The 21,028-nt window shown below is 35.2% G+C and overlaps 3 protein-coding genes across 3 annotated transcripts; 1 reads left to right on the forward strand and 2 right to left on the reverse strand.

Moving 5' to 3' along the window:
* Positions 1 to 1,613: 1,613 nt before the first annotated feature.
* On the reverse strand, positions 1,614 to 5,327 carry LOC132049874 (probable serine/threonine-protein kinase PBL26). Its single transcript, XM_059440846.1, has 5 exons — positions 5,135 to 5,327; positions 4,126 to 4,319; positions 3,864 to 4,053; positions 3,209 to 3,600; positions 1,614 to 2,394 (listed from the first exon to the last, which is right to left on the reverse strand). The coding sequence occupies exons 1-5, from the start codon at positions 5,325 to 5,327 to the stop codon at positions 2,014 to 2,016; spliced, it is 1,350 nt and encodes a 449-aa protein (XP_059296829.1). The 3' UTR covers positions 1,614 to 2,013.
* A 1,394-nt stretch (positions 5,328 to 6,721) lies between these two features.
* LOC132062432 (pentatricopeptide repeat-containing protein At1g31430-like) lies at positions 6,722 to 8,806 on the reverse strand. Its single transcript, XM_059455009.1, has one exon. The coding sequence runs from the start codon at positions 8,804 to 8,806 to the stop codon at positions 6,722 to 6,724; it is 2,085 nt and encodes a 694-aa protein (XP_059310992.1).
* A 10,364-nt stretch (positions 8,807 to 19,170) lies between these two features.
* Positions 19,171 to 20,630, forward strand: LOC132069052 ((+)-cis,trans-nepetalactol synthase NEPS2-like). The gene has a single exon (XM_059462611.1). It carries the CDS (start codon positions 19,711 to 19,713, stop codon positions 20,488 to 20,490), a length of 780 nt encoding a protein of 259 aa, XP_059318594.1. The 5' UTR covers positions 19,171 to 19,710; the 3' UTR covers positions 20,491 to 20,630.
* The last annotated feature ends 398 nt before the right edge of the window (positions 20,631 to 21,028 follow it).

Consider the following 21,028-nt stretch of genomic DNA (forward strand, 5'->3'; position numbering starts at 1 on the left):
GTAAGTGCTCAAAATGGCCGAATGATCTTGTGCTGAAAACGTGTTATGAAATAATATTAAAAGTACACAACAATAATAAATGTAGCCAAAGGAGCTGGGGCAGATAGAGAGATTTTATTGCTCTTTCAATTGATGTACAAATAAACTGAATTGATTTCCTATTTATAGAAAAAAGCGATTCGAGAGCTTTTTATTTGCCGACAAGTGCTCGCCAACTCGAGCTACTCAGCAGCCTATCTACTTGATTTAAAGCTGTTGTTACCAAGGCTTTTTGTGAGCCTTGTCAGCCGCCCGCATAATTCAGCTTCTGCCGCCGTTTAATTGCAAGTTTATCCAATTGCAAATTTATCCGGGAAATCGTGTGTTTGAATGGACATTCATAATACGGTGTATTTATAACAATCCGCTTATTTTTGAGTTTTTGGGCAAAAACATCACTTCACTATACGTTAAAATTAAACTACATCCTTGCATAATTACACGCTCCCAAATTTGCAAGATTCAACGTCTGTTAGTTAAAAGTAAAAAAAAAACAACTATAACGGTTAAACCAAAAAAGTGACTTCCCACAAATTGCAGTAAAAACATAGCTTGGGAAGTCCATTGATTAATTCCTCAATTAATTAGTCAGATTAATTGAAGAATTTAATAGGGTTGTTAGAAGAAACTATAGCTCTGGAATATTACTTCTCATGACTAAAAGCCATCGTGCTAAGTGTGTTAATAATTATTCTTTTTGTTAAACACAAATTTTAGCTGTTAATCTCAAAATCACCCTGAACCTGCTTCTTGGCTAGATAAAGTAGAATTAGCTTAATTAGTGATAGTTAATTATTAGTCCTCGTGGAAATCATACTTTACTTAGTACTCTTTATTACTTGATTGATCGTGCATTAGTGCGTGTGCGGTTTAGGGCAACACATATAAATTTAGATTATTTTATTTGAGTTTTATACTATGTTGAGAAAATAAACGGGTTTAATCATTCAATATTCAAATCTAACCACAACATTTTATTATTTAGATTCAGAAATCTTAATCTTAAAAAATGAAATAAACGCCCCTTAAATCGGGTGAAGATGCCGGGCTAAGTGAAATTTACTTAGTAGAATAATTTTGATATACTGGGTAGTCCACTTTGCTTTGTTACATAATACATATTCTAGCTACATGAAAAATAAATTGTACTCCTATTAAACAAGAAAGAATCTGCATAGTTTTTTTATAGTGAAGTTTCCCCCGTTGAGATTATAATGTTATTTTGGCCTTTACGTATTTCTCACTGCAATATGCAGATTCCAGTTAAGAGTATGTTCAAAGGAAAACATGCCTTATTGTTCCTCAAAATTTCATTGATCTCTGTAGCAGTCTACGTTACATGGTCTTGGCATATTTCTATTTCTTTTGTTTATCTAGCGGATATTGCCATAAAATAGTCAAGATCATACAAGTACTAATCAAATTTTACAAAAAGGGATCACCTTACTATGTAGGAAATAAGCATAAAACAAGTAGTTTAGAAATTCGTTTATGTAGGAAGTAGTGATTTTCAGATCATATCAAAAAGATGGTGAGAACCACAGGCAAAATATTTCCAGAAAGAAAATGGAAACCGTTGCTCGTGTGAGTCGTGATTATATTGTCGAGTTAAAACATTACAAAGATTAAACTACACTGATAGATAAAAGATTCTATACGGTCAATTTATATAACTTAAATCCTATTTAAGTAATGACATTTGGATTCTTCATTCTGCGAGCTAGGTAGTATACATCATTTCTTTGAATTCCCTGCGATAGTGGCTGTAACAAATTGTCCGTTTTGTAGTATTGTTGCAACATACACAATATTTGAAGTACTAATATTCATATATGTGGCTTCATTTCCTAAATAATTCAACAGCGGTAGCACTAGGTGATTACTTAAGAGCATCTCTGGAGGGGCTGAAGCAACCTGATCATCTTTATCACCTAATCCAATACTATTGCAGTGATAAGCCAAAATGTGCTTATGTCACACTGAAGAACCACAAGATGCTAGTGATCTTGCATTCTGTGTTCTTGAATTTGAACCCCATTCTATGGCTTCTGCGACTTCTCGTTGGCACTCTTTTGTAGATATTATTCTGTCGTCTTCAGTTGACGACATTTGCATTGGGGGTGGTGCTCGAGTTGGAGAAGCAAACGGTGAATCCAATTCTGTGGTGTCAGGTGTTGGAAGAGTACTGAGTGCAGTGACCACATCACTGATCAGAGGACGAACGGCTGGATCCTCTTGCAGACACATAGAAGCAATAGCAACTGCTTGATTGAAACTTTTCTTTGGGAAATTTTCTTCAAGAAGTGGATCAGCCAGTTCAATGTGTCTCCTTGTGTCTTTGAATATCGGTTCAGCCTGGAACAAGCATATTTTACTTAAACACAGAGTAAGACAACACTATGCGGAATTTAATAAATCAACTCCTCGTTGAATTTAGAAGTAAATGGAACATCAGCCATCAAGAGGGATAAAGAAATATTAGAAACTAGGTTATCTATGTCATTCTGTTATCAGTTGAATCCCCAACATTAGAAAGTGATACTGCGTAAAGGGTAACAATTGACTATTTTTACATATAAATTTTTGGATTCCTTCAACATAAGAGCATTACAGGTTCAAGATGTGGTATTTTTCTGAATTCCCTTATCGAAATTCCTAGCTCCGCCGCTGATCAATACTATTTGGATTCTTAACATATGCATCTCCTCCGTCTTACATGTCACCTCTAGTTCTTTTAAGCTCACATTTTGAAACAGTATTTATTGAGCACACACACTTGCAAGATAAACATTTGCATTTCATGTGTATTTCTTGCTTATGGATGCAGTGAATGATCTCAATGAGCACTTTCAGAGCATATAACTTTCCAAAGAACAGAATATACAGGAATGTGCTCAAAAATTGCAGTCAGTAGCCCAAAAATTAAAGAGCATTTCTCCAATCTTTATTCCATTTATTAATTTTTATGGCAGCAATTTCTTGTAATGACCTTGAAAAAGCATTTTAGATATGAAAGAAGCATAGATTTCTGCAATCCGGCTATGGTATGTCAAATTACTGCACATAAACACTATTGGTGTTGGATCATGTCGTATTCAATGGCGATTGTTTCATCATGAAAATGCTCATTAAGGTGAAAGTGGAAAGGAAGGAGAAATTTTTCACTTACCCAGGTAACTAAGTTCTGCTGATGCCCGTTCCTCGTGATATCAACTGCTCTCTTTCCGGTGATTAGCTCCAATAAAACTACACCAAAGCTATAAACATCGGACTTGATAGTGAGTTTGCCAGTTTGTTGGTACTCAGGAGCACAATAACCATATGTTCCCATGACTCTTGAAGAAACATGGGTGTTCTCCCCTGTAGGTCCAACCTTGGCTAGCCCGAAGTCTGACAGTTTTGCATTATATTCCTTATCCAGCAAGATGTTGGACGACTTCAAGTCACGGTAAATCACCGGTGGATTGGCTTTATGATGTAAATATTCCAGTCCTTTGGCAGCATGTAGTGCTATTTTCATCCTTGAGAACCAGTCTAGTGGAATTCTATCTGGTTCAAGATCTGAGGAAACACATATATATGATTCTTCATTAGTTTGATAATATACGATATGTTACTTAAGAAAGCAAACTTAACACATAGCAAGTATATATGTTGGCAGTAGATTATGTTTTCAGGTTCTTCTAATATGGTATTTGGCCTTAATACCTCAGCAAGGGCATTAGAAGAGTTCAAATATTATGTAGATAATGTTGTAATATTACAATAACAAACTTCTATTACAAATGCAGGAAGTAAGAAAACTAGGGGAAAAAAATAAATACCAAGCAGATGATCCTCCAATGATCCCATTGGCATGTACTCATAAACAAGAAGTCTTTGATCTCCATCAGCACAATAGCCAATTAGATTTACAAGATTCGTATGGTGCAAAAGGCTTAACATCAACACCTCTACAAGGAATTCTCGGTTTCCTTGCAATCCATTGCGGTCAAGCTGTTTCACTGCTACAGTCTGGAAAAAATGAAGTGGATTAGTACAGTTTCAGGCCAAAACAATAGCAAAATTTTCCCAGTGTTAAAGCACCTGGCCAGTTTTGTTGAGGTGACCCTTGTAAACACGTCCAAATCCACCTTCACCTATCAGACATTCTGATCGGAAGTTCTTTGTAGCTGTTGCCAGTTCCCTAAAGGTGAAAGTTTGAGCTGCAATGCTCTGATCGTCACCTTTGTTAGAAGCCTTTTGGTGTGTGACTTCTGCTGGCGCCTTTCTAGTATTTTCTGCCGACAAAGTTAGAATATTTATACATTAGGAAAGCAAAGCACCAGCGGAAATACTTAAATGACAGCTGAGGTTCCTGTTAAATTGTGTGGATCTCTTCCCTGAAAGCTGAAGTTGCTAGAGGTAACACTCTTTAACATATTTGATTTTTGCATCCTATTTTTTAAACTAGCACCTGAAGGTATTTTATTCATATATGGCATTGTAACCAGAACGTAGGACCTCTACTGCTTTGTTACCATATTGAATTGTGTGAACCATCTAACCTAATTCTTTATACTACCATAGAGAGATAACTTATATATTTTAGGTCTACCGTCTACAACAATCTCCCTCTGTATTACTGTTCTATTCTATTGTTGTAAAAGTTGGCTTCCAAAAACCCATCTTGTTTTTTTGGTTACTGTAGAATTCACCAAAATGTGCAGAAAAATAGCTTTACGAAACAGCCTCCTGGCTTTGTTTCAGTGGTAAGAGCGCAACACTTGATTTGAGTGTTAAGTGCAATTTGATTTAGCAAACTAAAAGCTTACTAGTATTTAAGTGGAGAACGATAGAGGGACGAGCCCATTATCGACCAAGTTTAGGACAATGCGCCAAGCCCCCCTTGGAAACTTATTGGTTATAAAAAGCAAAAAAACGTCCTTTATGAAGCAAAAGCTTAGTTTAATTTTAAATCTTGCCCTGATCACAGTTGGAATATGATTTCAAAACCCAAGAAAGAAGAGAAAAAGTTACAACAAACTGAAAATGCCGTTATAAAGTTATCATTTTTATGGAACATATCATACAGACAGAAAAACTGATAACTTACCAGATGGAGGTTGTGGATGAAAATGCAGGTCTTGCTGTGGCTTTGGCCTTGATAATGAACGTGGACGTTGTTGCTGTTGCTGTTGCAGGAGTGTTTCTCTGTGATGAACAACACCTGATGTTTCTTTGCTTCTGCTATATATTCTTTTGAATGCCTTCTTTTCTTGCGACGAAAAACATGAAAAACAGCCCATGTTTATATAATTTATAAATTATGATCAACTTCTTGTAGCAACGTCTTTAAATCTTCTAAAAGGGAAAAAGAAATTCTACAATCTTGATTCCATAAATAGCTAAAATTTTGATTTCCAAAATCTATCAAATGTCTTAAAGCGAACTTCTAAAACTCAATCTTGATAACATCAAGAGAATGAGAACGCTAGAGGTGTAAACACCTTTAGAAATTTTGTTGATCTGTGAATGTATAATGGTGTATATAAAGATAGATAGATACCTATGCGTATGGATAGGTAATTAGGCTGTCTAAAAAGGGAGAACCTAGAAATATGTTTTGGGTAACTAGGAAGGAGCTATTTTTAGCAGGAGGTAGAGAGAAGGAAAAATGTAGGGAGTTGTTTTCCGTTGAACTTCCCGCATAATATGGAGAATTTGAGGGGATATTTGGTGAAAAGTCGGGAAAGAAACTACTTTTGAGAACCAATTTTGGCGCGGACCTAAAGTTTGATTTGTCATGTTAATATATTACTCCATTATTTTTAGCTTTTTTTCATGGTACATATAGGGGTCATTTGGTTGGATGAATTAAGAAAAGGCATAATACAGGCCTTCAAACTTAGTCTCAGCTGACAAGTATGTCCTCCAACTTTGAGTTTGTACAAGTAGACACTCAACAATATATAAATTTTGGAGGTGTTTAGATGATTATTTTGTAAGTTGGAGTTCAATTGACAAAGTGGAGATAAGTTGAGGTGCCTACTTGTGCGCACCCAAAGTTGGAGGGCATACTTGCCTGTTGAAGCCAAGTTTGAGAGCATGTTTATGTATTATGCCTTAAAAAAATTAAAAAAATCCAACATAAAATCTCAGATAAAATAATGCATTATTGGTTGAAGGAATTAGCAAAAATCATCCACGTAATGTGGTTTTTGGTTGGCGCTATTAAAAAATATATGCACCTATGTTACGCGGATCTAATGCAAAATAAGAGTATCAGTATTAGTGATACGGAGATTTAAAAAAAAAAAAAAAAAAAAAAAAATTTAAAGACATAAATGTCCCCAAAGTAGCTAGGTATATTATTGGTATTTAACATTTCATGTATTATTATTGTTCATTGCAAAACAATCTGTATGAAAGTTATTCATCTTGCTTCATTATTATTTATAGCATAAACAATCTCCATGTAACTAGAATGTGAACGAAAGGATCCTGTAGTGTACATTAGCTTCCCTCTTTCTAAACTTTCTTTTTCCCTGTTAGAAAGAGTACAAATTAGGGAGGAAATCAACTCTTATCATCAAAGCTCAAGATGATTTCAATTCCTCCAGTCTCATTAACCTTTTGCAGAAAGATGACCCCTCACTAATTACATAAAAGGGCAATAAAACTGTGTCTAAGAACTTTTGTATTAACGAGGTTGTGTGAATATGCGGCTAAGACCAGGCTCTCCATCAGCATGACCTTTTTTTCTCCAACTCTCTCTCACTCCGTACACTTCATTCCACATCCCAGCTGCCGCATAAACATTAGATAGCGCAACAGAGGCAGTGGAAACCTGGTTCTCCTTTTCCATCATCTTTTCAGCTACCTTTTTTCCAATTTCGACGTTTTCATACAACTGACAGGCCCCTAGAAGTGCAGCCCAAATAGCACCAGTAGAGCACCTATCACTTAGATGATTCTCGTCCATTTCTTCCACCAAATGCCATGCTTCCTCAAGCCTCCCGTTACGTCCCAATAAATCAATTAGACATGTATAGTGTTCTTCATCGGGGATCAAACCATACCGCTCCCTCAGTTGCGTAAAATATTGCATTCCCTCGTCGACTAAACCACAATGACGGCAAGCAGTTAATACTGCAATAAATGTCACTTCATTGGGCTTAATTCCCATGTTTACCATACGCTGAAAAAGTTCAAGGGCTTGGAAGGCAAATCCATGAACAGCAAATCCCAGGATTGCAGAAGTCCAAGAAACAACATTTTTCTCTTCCATTGCATCAAAAAGTCGTAGCGTGTAACACAAGTTACCCGATTTTGAATACATGTCAACTAAAGCTGTACCAACAGCCACATTGTCATCTGCATCCGGTAACGCTCTAATAATTTTCGCATGTATTTGCTTTCCTTTGTCCAAATCTGTTAGATGGGAACATGCTTCAAGAGCCACCACAAAGGTCAAGCAGTTTCCTTCTAGCCTAGATCCTTCTTCTCCAGAATACATCTTAGCCAATAAATTTAAGCATTCTTGGGGCAAATCCTTTTGCACATACCCTGTCATCATGCTAGTCCAAGAAACAATAGTTTTCTCGGGCATATCCTCAAAGAATGCCTTAGCATCTTCGATGAGTCCATTATTAATATAACCAGATAACAAAGAATTCCACAGTGGAATGTGTCGTTCAGGTAGCCAACTTTCAAAAGCTTTTCGCGCTTTACCAATATCACAGCACTTGCTGTACATGTCTATGAGTGCACTACCAATAATCGCTCTGCTCTCTTGAGCAGTGTTACATGAATCCACCAAAGTGATAAAGAGACCATGGACTTGCTTCCCAGCATCGAGCAAATGCATCTTAGCGCAAGTAGTTAACAGAGGCACGAATATAGTATGATCCGTAAGTAAAATCTCAACAGCATTCTCCATCGACAAAATGTACATCACGGCTTCATCATACATATGATTAAATACATAACCCCTTATCTTTACAAGCTTGGAAACAAGATCCCTCTCTAATCCAACAAATACTTTCTCCGCCGATTCAACTCTACTACAATAAAAATACATGTTAGCAAGTGAATTTCTACAACTTAACTCAAACCCACTAACAATTGCATAACCATGAACTTGCATCCCCAAAATTAAATCTTGTACATACCCACAGCCCGATAAAACCGTGGCAACGCTATACTCATCAGGCACGTAAAATTCTCTACATTTCATTCGATAAAACAACTCCAAGCCTTCACACACCTCTCCATTCTGAACATACCCAGAAATCACCGCGTTCCACGTCACCAAATTTCTTTCAAACATTTCATCGAACACCTTCCGTGCACATTCAAGAACCCCACATTTCGCATACAAGTTTAAAAACGCGGTCTCAACAATGATATTCCCAGTAATGAATCCAGATTTTACAACATGGGCATGTAAATTTTGTCCTAAAACAAGATGTTTTGGAGCAGAACCAATGGCACTGACAATAGTTGTGAAGATAAAGTGATTGGGCCGGGCTTGCGGGTTTGAATGGGCCTGATGGATCATGTTGGAGAAGAGATGAAGGGCTTTGTGGGGTTGATTGGAGCGAGTGTATGATGATATGAGAGTTGTCCATAAGGTTGTGTCTTTGTGAGGCACTTGGTCGAACACCTTGTGTGCAATGTTAAGAGAGTTGGGAAAACCAGAGGAAATGTAATTAGTTATGAGATTAGTAGCGTAAACAGGATTAGTGTCACGGCCGAGTTTGATAAATAAAGCATGGTTACTCATTCATGCGTTCGTTAAACATGGAGGCATTTGGCCAATACACAAGATCAAAAGTATGGTTACCGTTGCTTTGTTTCTCCTTTTTCCCTCCTAAGGAGCTTGTCGTTAAATTTGAATTTCGGGATTTATTTTTTTCGGTTTGTTAGAGTTAGAGTTTCTTATGTTTCACACTTTCTGTTCCAATTTATATGACATAACTTTGAATTGATATGATATTTAAAAGAGCAATAAAAAAAAATTAAACTTGTAATCTCCAAAAAGTATTTATAAACTAATTTGATAGTTTATAAGTTTAGTCAGACACCCTCTTATAGGCTTTACCTTATAGGCTCTACAAGTATACCTAAGACAGTATTGAAAGAGGCCTTGAATTATCCTAAATGGCATGACGCTATGTTAGAGGAGATATATGCTTTAGATGAAAATCACGTTTGGGATTTGATGAGTTTTGAAAATGAATGAAAGCAGTGGGATGTAAGTGTTTCTTTGAAATCAAAGTTAACCGGATTGTTCGGTAATCAGACTTGTGGCTAAAGGATATGCTCAAAGTTGGGTGGATTATTCTAACACCTTCTCCCAGATAGCCAAGCCAACTTCTGTCCTTTTGTTTATTTCCCCGAATGTTTCTCATTACAGATATTTACATAAGTTGGATATCAAAAGATGCATTCTTTTACGGTGATATTCATGAAGAGAGTCTGGAGCCTAAAGGACACGTTTTTGAAGCAAATAAACAAAAAGAGGTTGTTAAAAAATTTACAAACCAAAACGGGTTGTCCGCACATCACTCTACGACTTACAATTTTCTTAGGAGCCGTTTGGACATGATTTCATCAATGAGATGAAATCGTTAAATAAATAAATGTTTTGGACGTACGATTTGGATTTCTTAAGTTTCGCTTTTTTTTATAAACATAAAAACCCCACAAATTGTGAAAACCATCAAAATTTTCCTAATTCTTATACAATCTTACCAAATGAGTAAATCATAGTTCATAATAAAATTAATACGCTACTAGAAGGCCTTTCTAAAAAATACAACATCAATTGATCAAACTTTAGTTCAATAAAAAGAAAAATTTAACATGAATAGTAATGTAACTACTCTTTAATATAATCCTCCCACATGGTAAACATAATTGGTAAATATATTTTACCAACTTGCAGATTAATATTTAATACAAATGATTGGTAAACATGATTGGTAAATATATCTACCAACTTATGGGTCTTTTTTTACAGAATATAAATGTATGGGTTCAAATTTTACATTTATATTTTTTGAAATCCTGATTTCAAATCTCAAATCAAGCCTTTTTGGATGATTTGGGATTCCATCTCATGAGATGAAATCAGAGATGAAATCGCATGTCCAAACGCTGATTTCATCTCATGAGATGAAATCGCATGTCCAAATGCCTACTTAAAGGCCTACACCAACGTTTGGTCTATGGGCCCCGAATTTCTAATTTCTTTTTTTGTACAATTCGAACAAGTCATAGGTTATCCTATATATATATAGGGTATATTTACAAATATTATAACCATAGATTCTTACAAAACATATACGAAAATTTTCTCTCAAAATTTTGTGTATGAAAATTGTATAAAATGTGTATATCTTGCCTCAAGGCTTAAAATTTTCGCTCAAATTTAGTGTATGAAAACTATATGAAATATGTATATCTCTCGCTCAAGGCTTAACAATTTCGCTCAAATATTTTGTGTATGAAATATGTATATCACACTCAAGGCTTAAAATTCTCATGTTTTTCGTGTATGATAACTGTCTAGAAATTAAACTGTATGAAATATGTATATAACTGTATAAAATTTGTCAAAAGTCCGTGTTAGGTTTTTGGAAATTTAATACAACTACAACAACATTGTATACAACTTTCATACATTATTCATACAAGCTTAATGCAATTTTGAATCTCGCTTCAAAATTAGAATTAAATTTAACATAACTACAACAAGATTGTATACAACTTTCATACAATACTATTACAAATCTCTTCATCTTCTAACAAAATAAAAAAAAATAGATTTTCTTTTATTATCCATGAGGTAAAACAGGAAATTACAATCGGGACAAAAGGGAAAGACTTTGTCATCGTTGCAGCCGTCATCATCATCGCGGCACACCGTCATTAGGCAGAAATCCAATCTTCAATTGTTCGGATTTTTCAATAAAGCTCTATGTCATTTAAATTCCAAAACTTCTCATTCAAAACAAATGGCGAATACAACTTATATATCCATTCTTATATATAAAACATAAGGTGCCAATTGAGAAAAGCTTTCCACAAACCCATGAATGATGCCAGGTGTCGAAAACGAGAGATATAATATGAAAATCTTACCATAAACACAAATCTACAACTGCTATTTTGTAAATACATGAAATGAAAAAGGGGAGAAGGGGAAGGGAAGGTGGGCGGCTGAGAAAAGAGGAAGGGAAGGGTAGGCGGTTGGGAAAAGGGAAAGAGAAGGGTGAGCTTTTAATTTTTTCAGATCTAGTATGTTTATAAATAAGAAAAAGTATCGTTATGTTTTGTAATATAGTGTGTAGTGTCATTTTCCCTAGGATAATTATATAATTTTTTAAAAAAAAAAATTCTAATTCTTGTATTAGTGGGACTGGATTTTTTTTTTTAAATTATTGTGAGTCGTAGGATAACCTACGACTCGTATAGAATGATTTTTTTAAAAAAATAAATAAATTCTAGTCTTGTATTAGTGGGCCCCGAATTTGTATTTTTCTTTTAGGAAAGGGTCAAAATGCCCTTAAACTATGTGAAATGAACAAAAATGCCATCCGTTCATAGTTTGGTCCAAGAACGCCCTTAAACTATATAAATTGAACAAAAATGCCCTATTGCTACTTAATTGGGTCAAAAATTCTCTTTTCCTAATAAACATATTGTTTCTTTTCTTTTTAAAGACATTATTTTTTAGAAAAATATTATTTTAACGAAACCTTTTATTGTTTCTTTTCTTTTAATAAGATCTCTTTACCTAATAAAAAAGTGGGAGATAATTTTTTTTTCTTCTTAATAATCTCATTTTATCAATTAAAATAAAATTACCCCATATATTTTTTTTAACTGATAATATATATTTTTTTCTTCTTAATAATCTCATTTTATCAATCAAAATAAAATTACCCCATATATTTTTTTTAACTGATAATATATATCACATATATAAGATCATAGTAACCCCATCACTAATTTCATTTATATAACGATAAAATTCTTTTTCCTAATAAAACAGAAAATATTTTTACTTCTTAATTTTTTTCGAATTGAAGTAGGATAAGCATTTGCTGATATAATCCTTGGTTTTAAAGTTAAGTACAATAATCATAATGCCATAAAACAAGAAAATTTATTACATTGTTTCAAATCATAAAATATCTTTAAGATATCATCGATGGAGTTATTGTTGGCCCTTTTTCATTTTAACTTTAAAATTACATCAAAAAATGCTCATCCTACTTGAATTCAGAAAAGATTAAAAAATAAAAATATTTTCTATTTTATTTGGAAAAATAATTTTATCGTTTTCTAAATGAAAATTAATGATGTGGTTACTGTGATCTTATATATATGATATATCTTATCAGTTAAAAAAGTACATGGGGTAATTTTATTTTAATTGATAAAATGAGATTAAGAAGAAAAAAAAAAATCTCCCACTTTTTTATTAGGTAAAGAGATTTTAATAGAAAAGAAACAAGAAAAAGTTTCTTTAAAAATAATATTTTTATAAAAATAATGTGTTTAAAAAGAAAAGAAACAATATGTTTATTAGGAAAAGGGCATTTTTGACCCAATTAAGTAACAACATGGTTTTTTTTTTTTTTTTTTTTGTTCAATTCCGTATAGTTTAAGGGCATTCGTAGACCAAACTATGAACGGAGGGCGTTTTTGTTCATTTCGCATAGTTTAAGGGCATTTTTAACCCTTTTCCATTTTCTTTTGTTGTAAGTCGTGGGATAAGCTACAACTTGTTCTAAGTCTAGTTAGAAAATGTATTAGTACGAGAGAGAAAAGGTGGTACACAGGCTTTGCAATATATATGCGGGCAGTTTGCACGATTGTCTTTATTCGGGGGTGGTCTTTATGCCATTCGATTAAAAATCTATGGGTTCCGGGTTCGAACCCCCGCTGAGTAAATTTTTTTTAAAAAGATCGTAAGACAGAGTTTGGATCGCAAGGCAGAATTTGGCTGCAAAACTCTACCTTAAGGCAGAGTTTGCCTTCAGGCATAAGGCAAACTCTACCTTTGAATCCAAAACTCTGCTTTGCGATTTCTTTTTTAATTTTTGACTGAGCAGGGGTTTGAACCCGAAACCCATGGATTTTTAGGCGAAAGGCAAAAATTAAAGACCAACAATTTGAGGGGCAAAAATTAGAGACCAATGCCTTTGAAGAGCAATCCGCGCAAAAAAAATGTATATATACACCCAACGGCAATACAGTCAAATCGCTCTATAACTCCATGATCACTCCTAAACAAGCTTGTTGGGTCGTTAGGAAAATATTTGATGCTAGGGGTTGGTTCACAGATTTTGATGGTGCAACTACTCTTCAGACTTTGCTGTACCAAAGGAAAGTTCAGTATCAAGAAGACTTACAGATCATTCATGCCACAATATCAGAAAATTCAGTGGAAGAGCTTAATGTTGGGATCCCACCTAATACCAAGGCATCAGTTTATAACATGGTTAGGTATACAAGGTAGATTGACAACAATTGACAGACTGCAGAAATGGGGGACCCAAGTGCCAAAAGAGTGTGTTCTACGCAACTCCTCATCTGAAGAAACTCTTACACACTTGTTTTTTTCCTGTGATTACTCAAAACATACATGGGCTGCCCCGCTCAACTGGAGGGGTGAAAGAAGACAAGTTCGAAACTGGACTGATGAAGTGCAATGGATTTCAAAGAGGACTTGTGGAAGCAAGCCAAGAGTTGGGATCCTGAGTTTCCTGTTTCCCGCAACCATATATCATGTATGGATTGAAAGAAATCATAGGAGATTTCAGAATGTTAGCAAAAATTACAGATTTAGACTTAAGGAGATAGTCCTACAGCTTCACATCAGAGGCCAAAGACAAAAGAAGTAGTCCAGCATATTGGAGAAGCTGAATTATTTTCCTATCTAGAGCAGTTTTGTAGATCTTTGTATAGGTAGGAAATAGAGACGAGACTGAAATCTAGTTCTAGATTCCTATGAACTAGTGGCTTTGTAATTATCACACTTGGTTGAAATAAAAAATTTCCCTTTCGACCAAAAAAAAAAGAAGAAAATCGTTGGGTTCGAAATTTTTTGCTGCTATAGCGAGTGACCATTATATACCTCTAACAACATTCTTATTTAAATATATTTCGTTGTTACAGGCAAAAAAGATGCATAAAATTTAATTTTATATTTTTTAATTGTCAAATCGTAAGCTTAATAACACTTTGTATAATGAAGGAAAATCTTTTAAGGATGGAAATATGTATCCATATAATATTCTTTGTCATAAATAGTATATTAAAGTATCGAAAAATATTCAAAATCTCTAGAAAATGTTTTAGATAATTTTAAGTAGAAAATGTTGTCTATTCTTTGGGGCCTAATGCAGTTTCTATGGATTGTCATACTTCATTGAGTTGTTAACTTACAAACTATCATCCAATTAATGATGTTTCAAGAATTCGAGTGCATGAAGTACCTAATGGTTTAATTTTTGAAAATTATATAATCATCAAAACCAAAATAATTGTGCAGATAAGAAATTGCATGAAACATATATAAGTATTGAAAAACCATTCTTGGCTGCAGTCTACAAAACATTGATTGAAACTAAAAATTAAACTAGTCAAGATTGTATATATAGCTTTAATTCTCTCCTCCTTGTTATAACTTTTTAGGTTGTTAGATCGTAAATTACATACTGCGCTAGGCTTCAACCCACTAATATTGGAAAGAAGTAGTTCCAACTTTGGTAAAAGAAATAATTTTAATCTCACAAGATTTTGCCAACCATTAAAACACGTACATACATACTTTCAGTGATATATCTAAAATTGAAGAGATCATGGAATTCATAATAAAATCACAAATTAAGCAAAATAAAAGCAATTGAAAGAACACTTAGACTAAAGATGGAGGCCGTAAACGCAAGTAACTAGAAATAGTTAAATTAATTAATGAAAGAGAATAATATAAAAGGAAGACGGTCTTGGATTATTGGACTCTTTAAGAATAGATTTTATTGCAATAAATTTCTGTCTTGAAAATTAATTAAAAAAAGTCATCTTCGAAAATTTTAAAACAATTTTTGGCCTCAAAGTTGTCCGTAATTTTCCTCGAGGAGATGGCCTCGCAAAGCCTTGAATGCATTTGATTTGCCTTTAGTGATTTGGTTCATGGCAATGCAAGTATTCAACATGTGCCTTGTAAATTCATCTGGATTCTTGCCATCATCAATCAAGTTGAGAACCTCCATTGGCACTTGAATATTATTGCATTTTTCTCCCAATTTGGACATATTATCAAGCTCAACCACAAGATTATTCATGCCTTGAACAAGGGCAAGTTGGTTTTGTTTTGACTCCGAAGCAGCACCGATGGCAATGTTATGCTGCAATAAGTCCATAGCTTAAGAGAATTGCGAATTGGAGAGGGTGCAGTGATACAGGTGACACTGCAAATTCCAAAGTTGTAACCTAAATGAACAGAAGAGGTTGTGTGATCTGTTGTTTTACCCGGGTAAGTCTTTTATAGACTTTGAGGAAAGCCTAGTTTGTGTAGGAACAGGAATCTCAAGTTTCCTAAATTGTCCTGGTTTAGGAAACTTTTAAAATAAAGCAAACTATGGCAACTATAGAAGCCTGATTTGTGTAGAAATAGGAATCTCAAGATTCCTAGTATGTTCAGGTTTTAGAAAGTTTTGAAATAAAGGTATTGGTAAGTTGAGAAGAAGCAACAGAATTGTGGTCTTATGAAGTACAGTGTATACTAATGTAGCAAAAGGGACTCCGAGATTTTAATTTAATGAATTCCATCTTATCTTTAGCTCGGACTCCATTACACTTTTCAAAAATTATACGTTCAAATTTAGTAAAAATTATCGAAATTTTTGAGAATGTTTATATTAAAATCTGTAGGTGATGTACAAGAAATGTTGGATCCGACCCAGTACGGTTGTCTGTGAAGAATAAATTGGAAGAACAATTCATTAGGCATATTTTCTTATTCTTCGAAATATTTTTTTCATGTGAGTGATCAGTTCCAAACCTTGTAGCTTTACCCTTTATCGCCTATGTTTTCTAAATATACTCCCATATTTTTTACATCGTTTAATTCCTCAAGCTTTTAAAACTTAATTTAAAGAACTAAACTTAAGTTGTATTTATTTACCCCCTTAATAACTTTCGTTAATTAAATACGCTTAGCGGGTGACAAGCTAAAGAAAGTATGATGACTTTCTCAAAAGCGCGTAGAAGGGGAAAAAAACCCCAAAAATGATTTCAGCTGTACATATGTCCTCTTCTAATTGGATGATAATGTATTATACTTTTTAATATTTTTTTTCCTTTTTTTTTCTTTTCTCTTTCTTCTTCTTCTTCTAGCCCCACTCCCCCCCCCCCCCCCCCCCGCCCTCCCTCTCCTTCTTCCCCATCCTCCAAATCGTTGCTGCTATCTTCCTCAGCTTCTTTCTTCCTTTTTTTTTAAATTTTTTTTTCTCCTTTCTTTGTGTTGATGGGCAGTTCGTGCATTTTCTTCATTGCTGAGCATATTTGAAGGGCAGTTCGCGCAATTTCTTCATTGTTGTTGCATATGTCCATTTGAAGGGCAGTTTAACAACAATAAATTATGGGTTTCTAGTAGTTATTATAAGCGAATATGAAATTGAAAGATGCGACGCTGACCTCGGTGTAACTGTTGCTGGGTGAATTATTATTGTGTTCTGAGGTTTTCGAATCAGATTTGAAAAATGACATTGAAAGTTTTCAAAAATCATTTGAGATTTTGAAGAAGCGGCGAAGCAAGCTTGCAAAGAGTGGAAGTGGGTATGCTATATTGAAATTGGGAGAAGCCTCTGTTATCGTCTTTATTTTTCTAAACAACAATGAAGAAATTGAATAAATTACACGAACTGCAATGAAGAAATTGCACGTGGGTTTTTGTTAATACCCACCGCCGCCTCTTTTTTTTTTTTTTTTGGTTGATATCAATCTGAATTTCAGTCCAAAATTTGTGGGTTTTCTTAATTTGGTGATTTGAATGAGAAGTAGAAACACAATTGGAAGAAGATGGTCTGTTCGAAATTATTATTGCTTCGGTGGTTGGAAAGGTTGGCGGTAGCGGCGGTGGTGGTTATGGTGGAAATATGATTAATAAAGAAATTTTTTAACAAAGATGGGATTTTTCAGTTGGTTTGATTTAAGGAGGCGGTGGTTATGGTGATGGTGTGGTGGTGGGATGGTGGCGGCGGCGGTGTGGAGGTGGGGAGTTTAGGAGGAGGAGAACGGCGGCTATGGGTCCATCTTTTTCTTTTTTTAATTATTGTTTAATAAAATAATAAAATAGGGAAAGAATGAAGAAGAAAGAAAAAAACTAAATAAATAAAAATAATTAAAAAAATATTTAATGACGTGGACCAATCACCACGTAATGTGGTGAACAACACCTAGATCTCAAGTGGCCCACGCATGCTAAGGGTATTTAATTAACTTGAAAGTTGTTAAGGGGGGTAAATAAATACAACTTAAGTTTAGTTGCTAAACTAAGTTTTCGTGTCAAGTTAAGGGGTCAAATGATGTCTTTTCTCTTTTTTTTAGTGTAAGTTATGTAAGAATTAGTTACTCTAGCTTGACCAGTTGAACATTTCTAATTCAATAAACCAGAAAAACGAAAACCAATAAAAAAAAAAAAAATGCACTTGTTCTGTTTTTTGAGCTTTGTTTATCTAAGATGAGTAGAACGCTCCCTGCCGAGAATTGGTTTAATACATGCTACGAGATTCTCTCCTCTGGGTACCATGTTGGTGGTGCAGACTTAACAGGCTTGTATCCCCCATCAGACATTGAAAACATTTTGCAGTGATTAGTGTTCTTCAACTTTTTCCAGTTATTGATATAGTGGGATAGCGTTGAAAGTATCAACTCATGTTGACTGCTGATCGATTTGCTTATGATAATGTAACATGCTTTTCTGTATGAAATACTCCTCATATGCTTCTTTAAAGTTGCAACTTTGTTTTCGTTTACAATTCTTAAATATCAGAACCCTGTCCACTATTGCCATTTACTAGAAATTCTGCGCAACAAGACACCTGGTAGACAATCAGAACGTCCCTAACGTCTAAGGTTAAAGACTTAGCCACACAGTTGGTGCCTACATCAAACAAATATTTGTGTGTCTCTTTCATACATACATTTGTTACTTAACCATGGTTAAGTGCTAATGCCTCTCTCTAGAAAAACAGAAAGTGGCAAATCGCTATAGCTGTGGATCTGCCTCTGGGTTACTGCTGAAATCCAGTAATCGGTTGATTCTCCAACATCCTCTGACATGATACCAATATATAGAAAATTTGTGATCATGGTATCGAGATTTATGACCAACTTGTATCATGCTCAGCAATGCAGGTTAAAGGAGTTGCCCCAGACTATGTCCAAGAGGTCCTTCATCTTGACAAGGGACACACGTTTGGAGTCAACCTCTGTGAAAAGGTAGTTGAAGGGAAGCACCCTTTTATACAGAGGTGGATCTAGGATTTAAACTTCATGGGTTTGGAATGTCACTTTGCACTAACCATTTCAGGGGCGGATCTAGTCTTTGCCCAGGGTGTTCGGGTGAACACCCTGGGCAAAAAATTACAGTATATATTTAGGGTAAATTTTTTGTGTTCATGTACATATATTAACTTTTGAACACCCTGAACAAATACAGAAGGCTAGCTGAAGTGGTTCAATTATTTTTCCGAACACCCTGAGTGAAAATCCTGGATCCGCCACTGAACCATTTGGCCAACGTCAAACATTTCACTGATGCAGGCAGCTTCACCGGCAGATGGTGCTTCAAGGATCTTGAGGGAATCCTTTCCCGAGATGGTGCTTCTCGTGTAAGGGATTATTATATATCTAGATATCCTTTTGGTCAATAATTATGTGTTAACAGGCTCAGTAAAATCATGATTGCAAATATAGCGTCTCTTTTGATGAATTTGTCCTCCTTGCTAATGAAATGATGTATAGCTCCTTTATGTTAACAAGATATGTCAAGATGGGCAATGACTTCTTTCCAGTTGAATGCACAATATGAGGGTGACAAGTCCACTATGCACAATATAAGAAGGTGCTTTGGTACTAAGGAGGCATTGGATGCTTCTAGAAGAAAACGAGATTAGTTCAAAACACAGCTGATATTGTTTATTTAACTCAAATGGCAGATTAGGATCTTGAAAAACTAGAAACATCTTCCTTGTGAATTGCAGATTCCAATTACATGTGAGCCAAAGTTTTTTCAACCTGAATGGGCGCGTTTTGCTGGATTATAACAAGAAAATGAAATATAACTAAGTTTGGACCCCTTCCCTGGTCCCCAGGGCCAAGGTGGCTACAACAAGCGATGGGATCTTCTTTCCCATTGATTCCATCATATGAAGAGACAAATTTGAGGATTGTTCTGCTAATATCAATAACTCGCAACATTCAACTGATGTTGGCCTTTACTTAATCATAATCATTACTTTTATGAAGTTGCCACACTGCACATGTCAATTTTTCTTTTCAATTTGTTGCATGTGTCAACGTGCAAGAAGATGGTAGTCTCACGTTATGCATAAATGCACCAGTACTAAAGTGTTACCTTCAAACTGAGTGCAAAAATTGAAGAAAATGGATAGTAAAAAATTGGAAGGTAAAATTGCCATCATCACCGGAGGAGCAAGTGGTTTCGGCGAAGCCACATCACGTCTCTTTGCTCAACATGGTGCTAAGATTGTAATTGCTGATATCCAAGAAGAAAAGGGTCGATCAGTTGAGGAATCCGTCGGGCCCAGTCACTGCACTTTCATCAAATGTGACGTCACAGACGAGAAACAGGTTCAATCATTGGTGCAATCGATGCTGGAGATTCAAGGTCAGGTTGACATCATGTTCAGTAATGCCGGAATTGCTAGCACACACGAGCATGAACAAGATATCCTGGGATTTAATCTGGATGCTTTAAACAAGCTATTTGCGATCAACGTACGCGGGTCAGTGGCGTGTGTGAAACGCGCAGCGAAGGCCATGGTGGGGAGTGATGTAAAAGGGAATATAATATGCACGGCGAGCTTGACGGCCACGAGGGGGATAACAAAGAAAATTGCCTATGCAATGTCGAAGCATGCAGTACTTGGATTGGTGAAGTGTGCAAGTAAAGGACTAGGTAAGTATGGTATACGTGTGAACTGTGTTTCTCCTGCGGCAGTGGCAGCACCTTTGTTAGAGAAATCGATGAAGATGAGTGTAGAGGAGTTAGAGAGACTGTTCGAGTCTTTCAATTGCTTAAAAAATGGGACTTTAAGAGCTTCTCATGTAGCTGATGCAGTCTTGTTTTTGGCTTCGGATGACTCTCAGTTTGTCACTGGCCATAATTTGGTCTTCGATGGAGGCTTTCATCCTCCGGTGTGATTATTGTTGGGGCTTAGGATTGGGCTCTAGTGGAAGACTTCTAAGATTGAGTGTGTCTGGCTTGGAAATTAAGATGCAGTCTGTTGGCTATGTAAAATTGTCCAAATTCCAATGTTTTGATTACATTCATGATTTGGCAAATTGCAAGTTACAATTCGAGTAGTAGGCAGGCATGTTGATACTAATGGAGAGTTAGTGCCCTGTACGACCAGTTTGGCTTATGGATCCATGGTCCATAGAGTGTGTTTTGGTACAGGTCTATAGGGCAATAATTTAATAAGTATGTAAAAGCAAGTGTAAAGTGCTCTACAAGTCCTGAAACTTCAGAAACCCAAGCATTGAACCCTTTAAACTAATTATAGAAACTATAATGAACTTCTTATTAATTCAAAGTTAGTTTCTCAAACTTTCCATAGGTTCGACTAGGTAACCCGTTAACTATTATGGACTATTGAGTACTAAATTTTTACTGATAGACAACATAATTCTTGGGTGTTTTAGATAATTTTAAGGAGAAAATGCCCAAATATTAAATATT

Source organism: Lycium ferocissimum, chromosome 1 (assembly GCF_029784015.1).
Source record: "Lycium ferocissimum isolate CSIRO_LF1 chromosome 1, AGI_CSIRO_Lferr_CH_V1, whole genome shotgun sequence".
Classification (NCBI taxonomy): Eukaryota; Viridiplantae; Streptophyta; class Magnoliopsida; order Solanales; family Solanaceae; genus Lycium; species Lycium ferocissimum.

Coding starts and splice junctions, on each gene's coding strand:
- LOC132049874 (XM_059440846.1), bottom strand. CDS start 5,327: ATGGGCTGTTTTTCATGTTTTTCGTCGCAAGAAAAGAAGGCATTCAAA. Junction 3,601..3,863: donor ATTGGAGGATCATCTGCTTG/GTATTTATTTTT, acceptor GTGTTTCCTCAG/ATCTTGAACCAGATAGAATT. Junction 2,395..3,208: donor AGCAGAACTTAGTTACCTGG/GTAAGTGAAAAA, acceptor TGCTTGTTCCAG/GCTGAACCGATATTCAAAGA.
- LOC132062432 (XM_059455009.1), bottom strand. CDS start 8,806: ATGAGTAACCATGCTTTATTTATCAAACTCGGCCGTGACACTAATCCT.
- LOC132069052 (XM_059462611.1), top strand. CDS start 19,711: ATGGATAGTAAAAAATTGGAAGGTAAAATTGCCATCATCACCGGAGGA.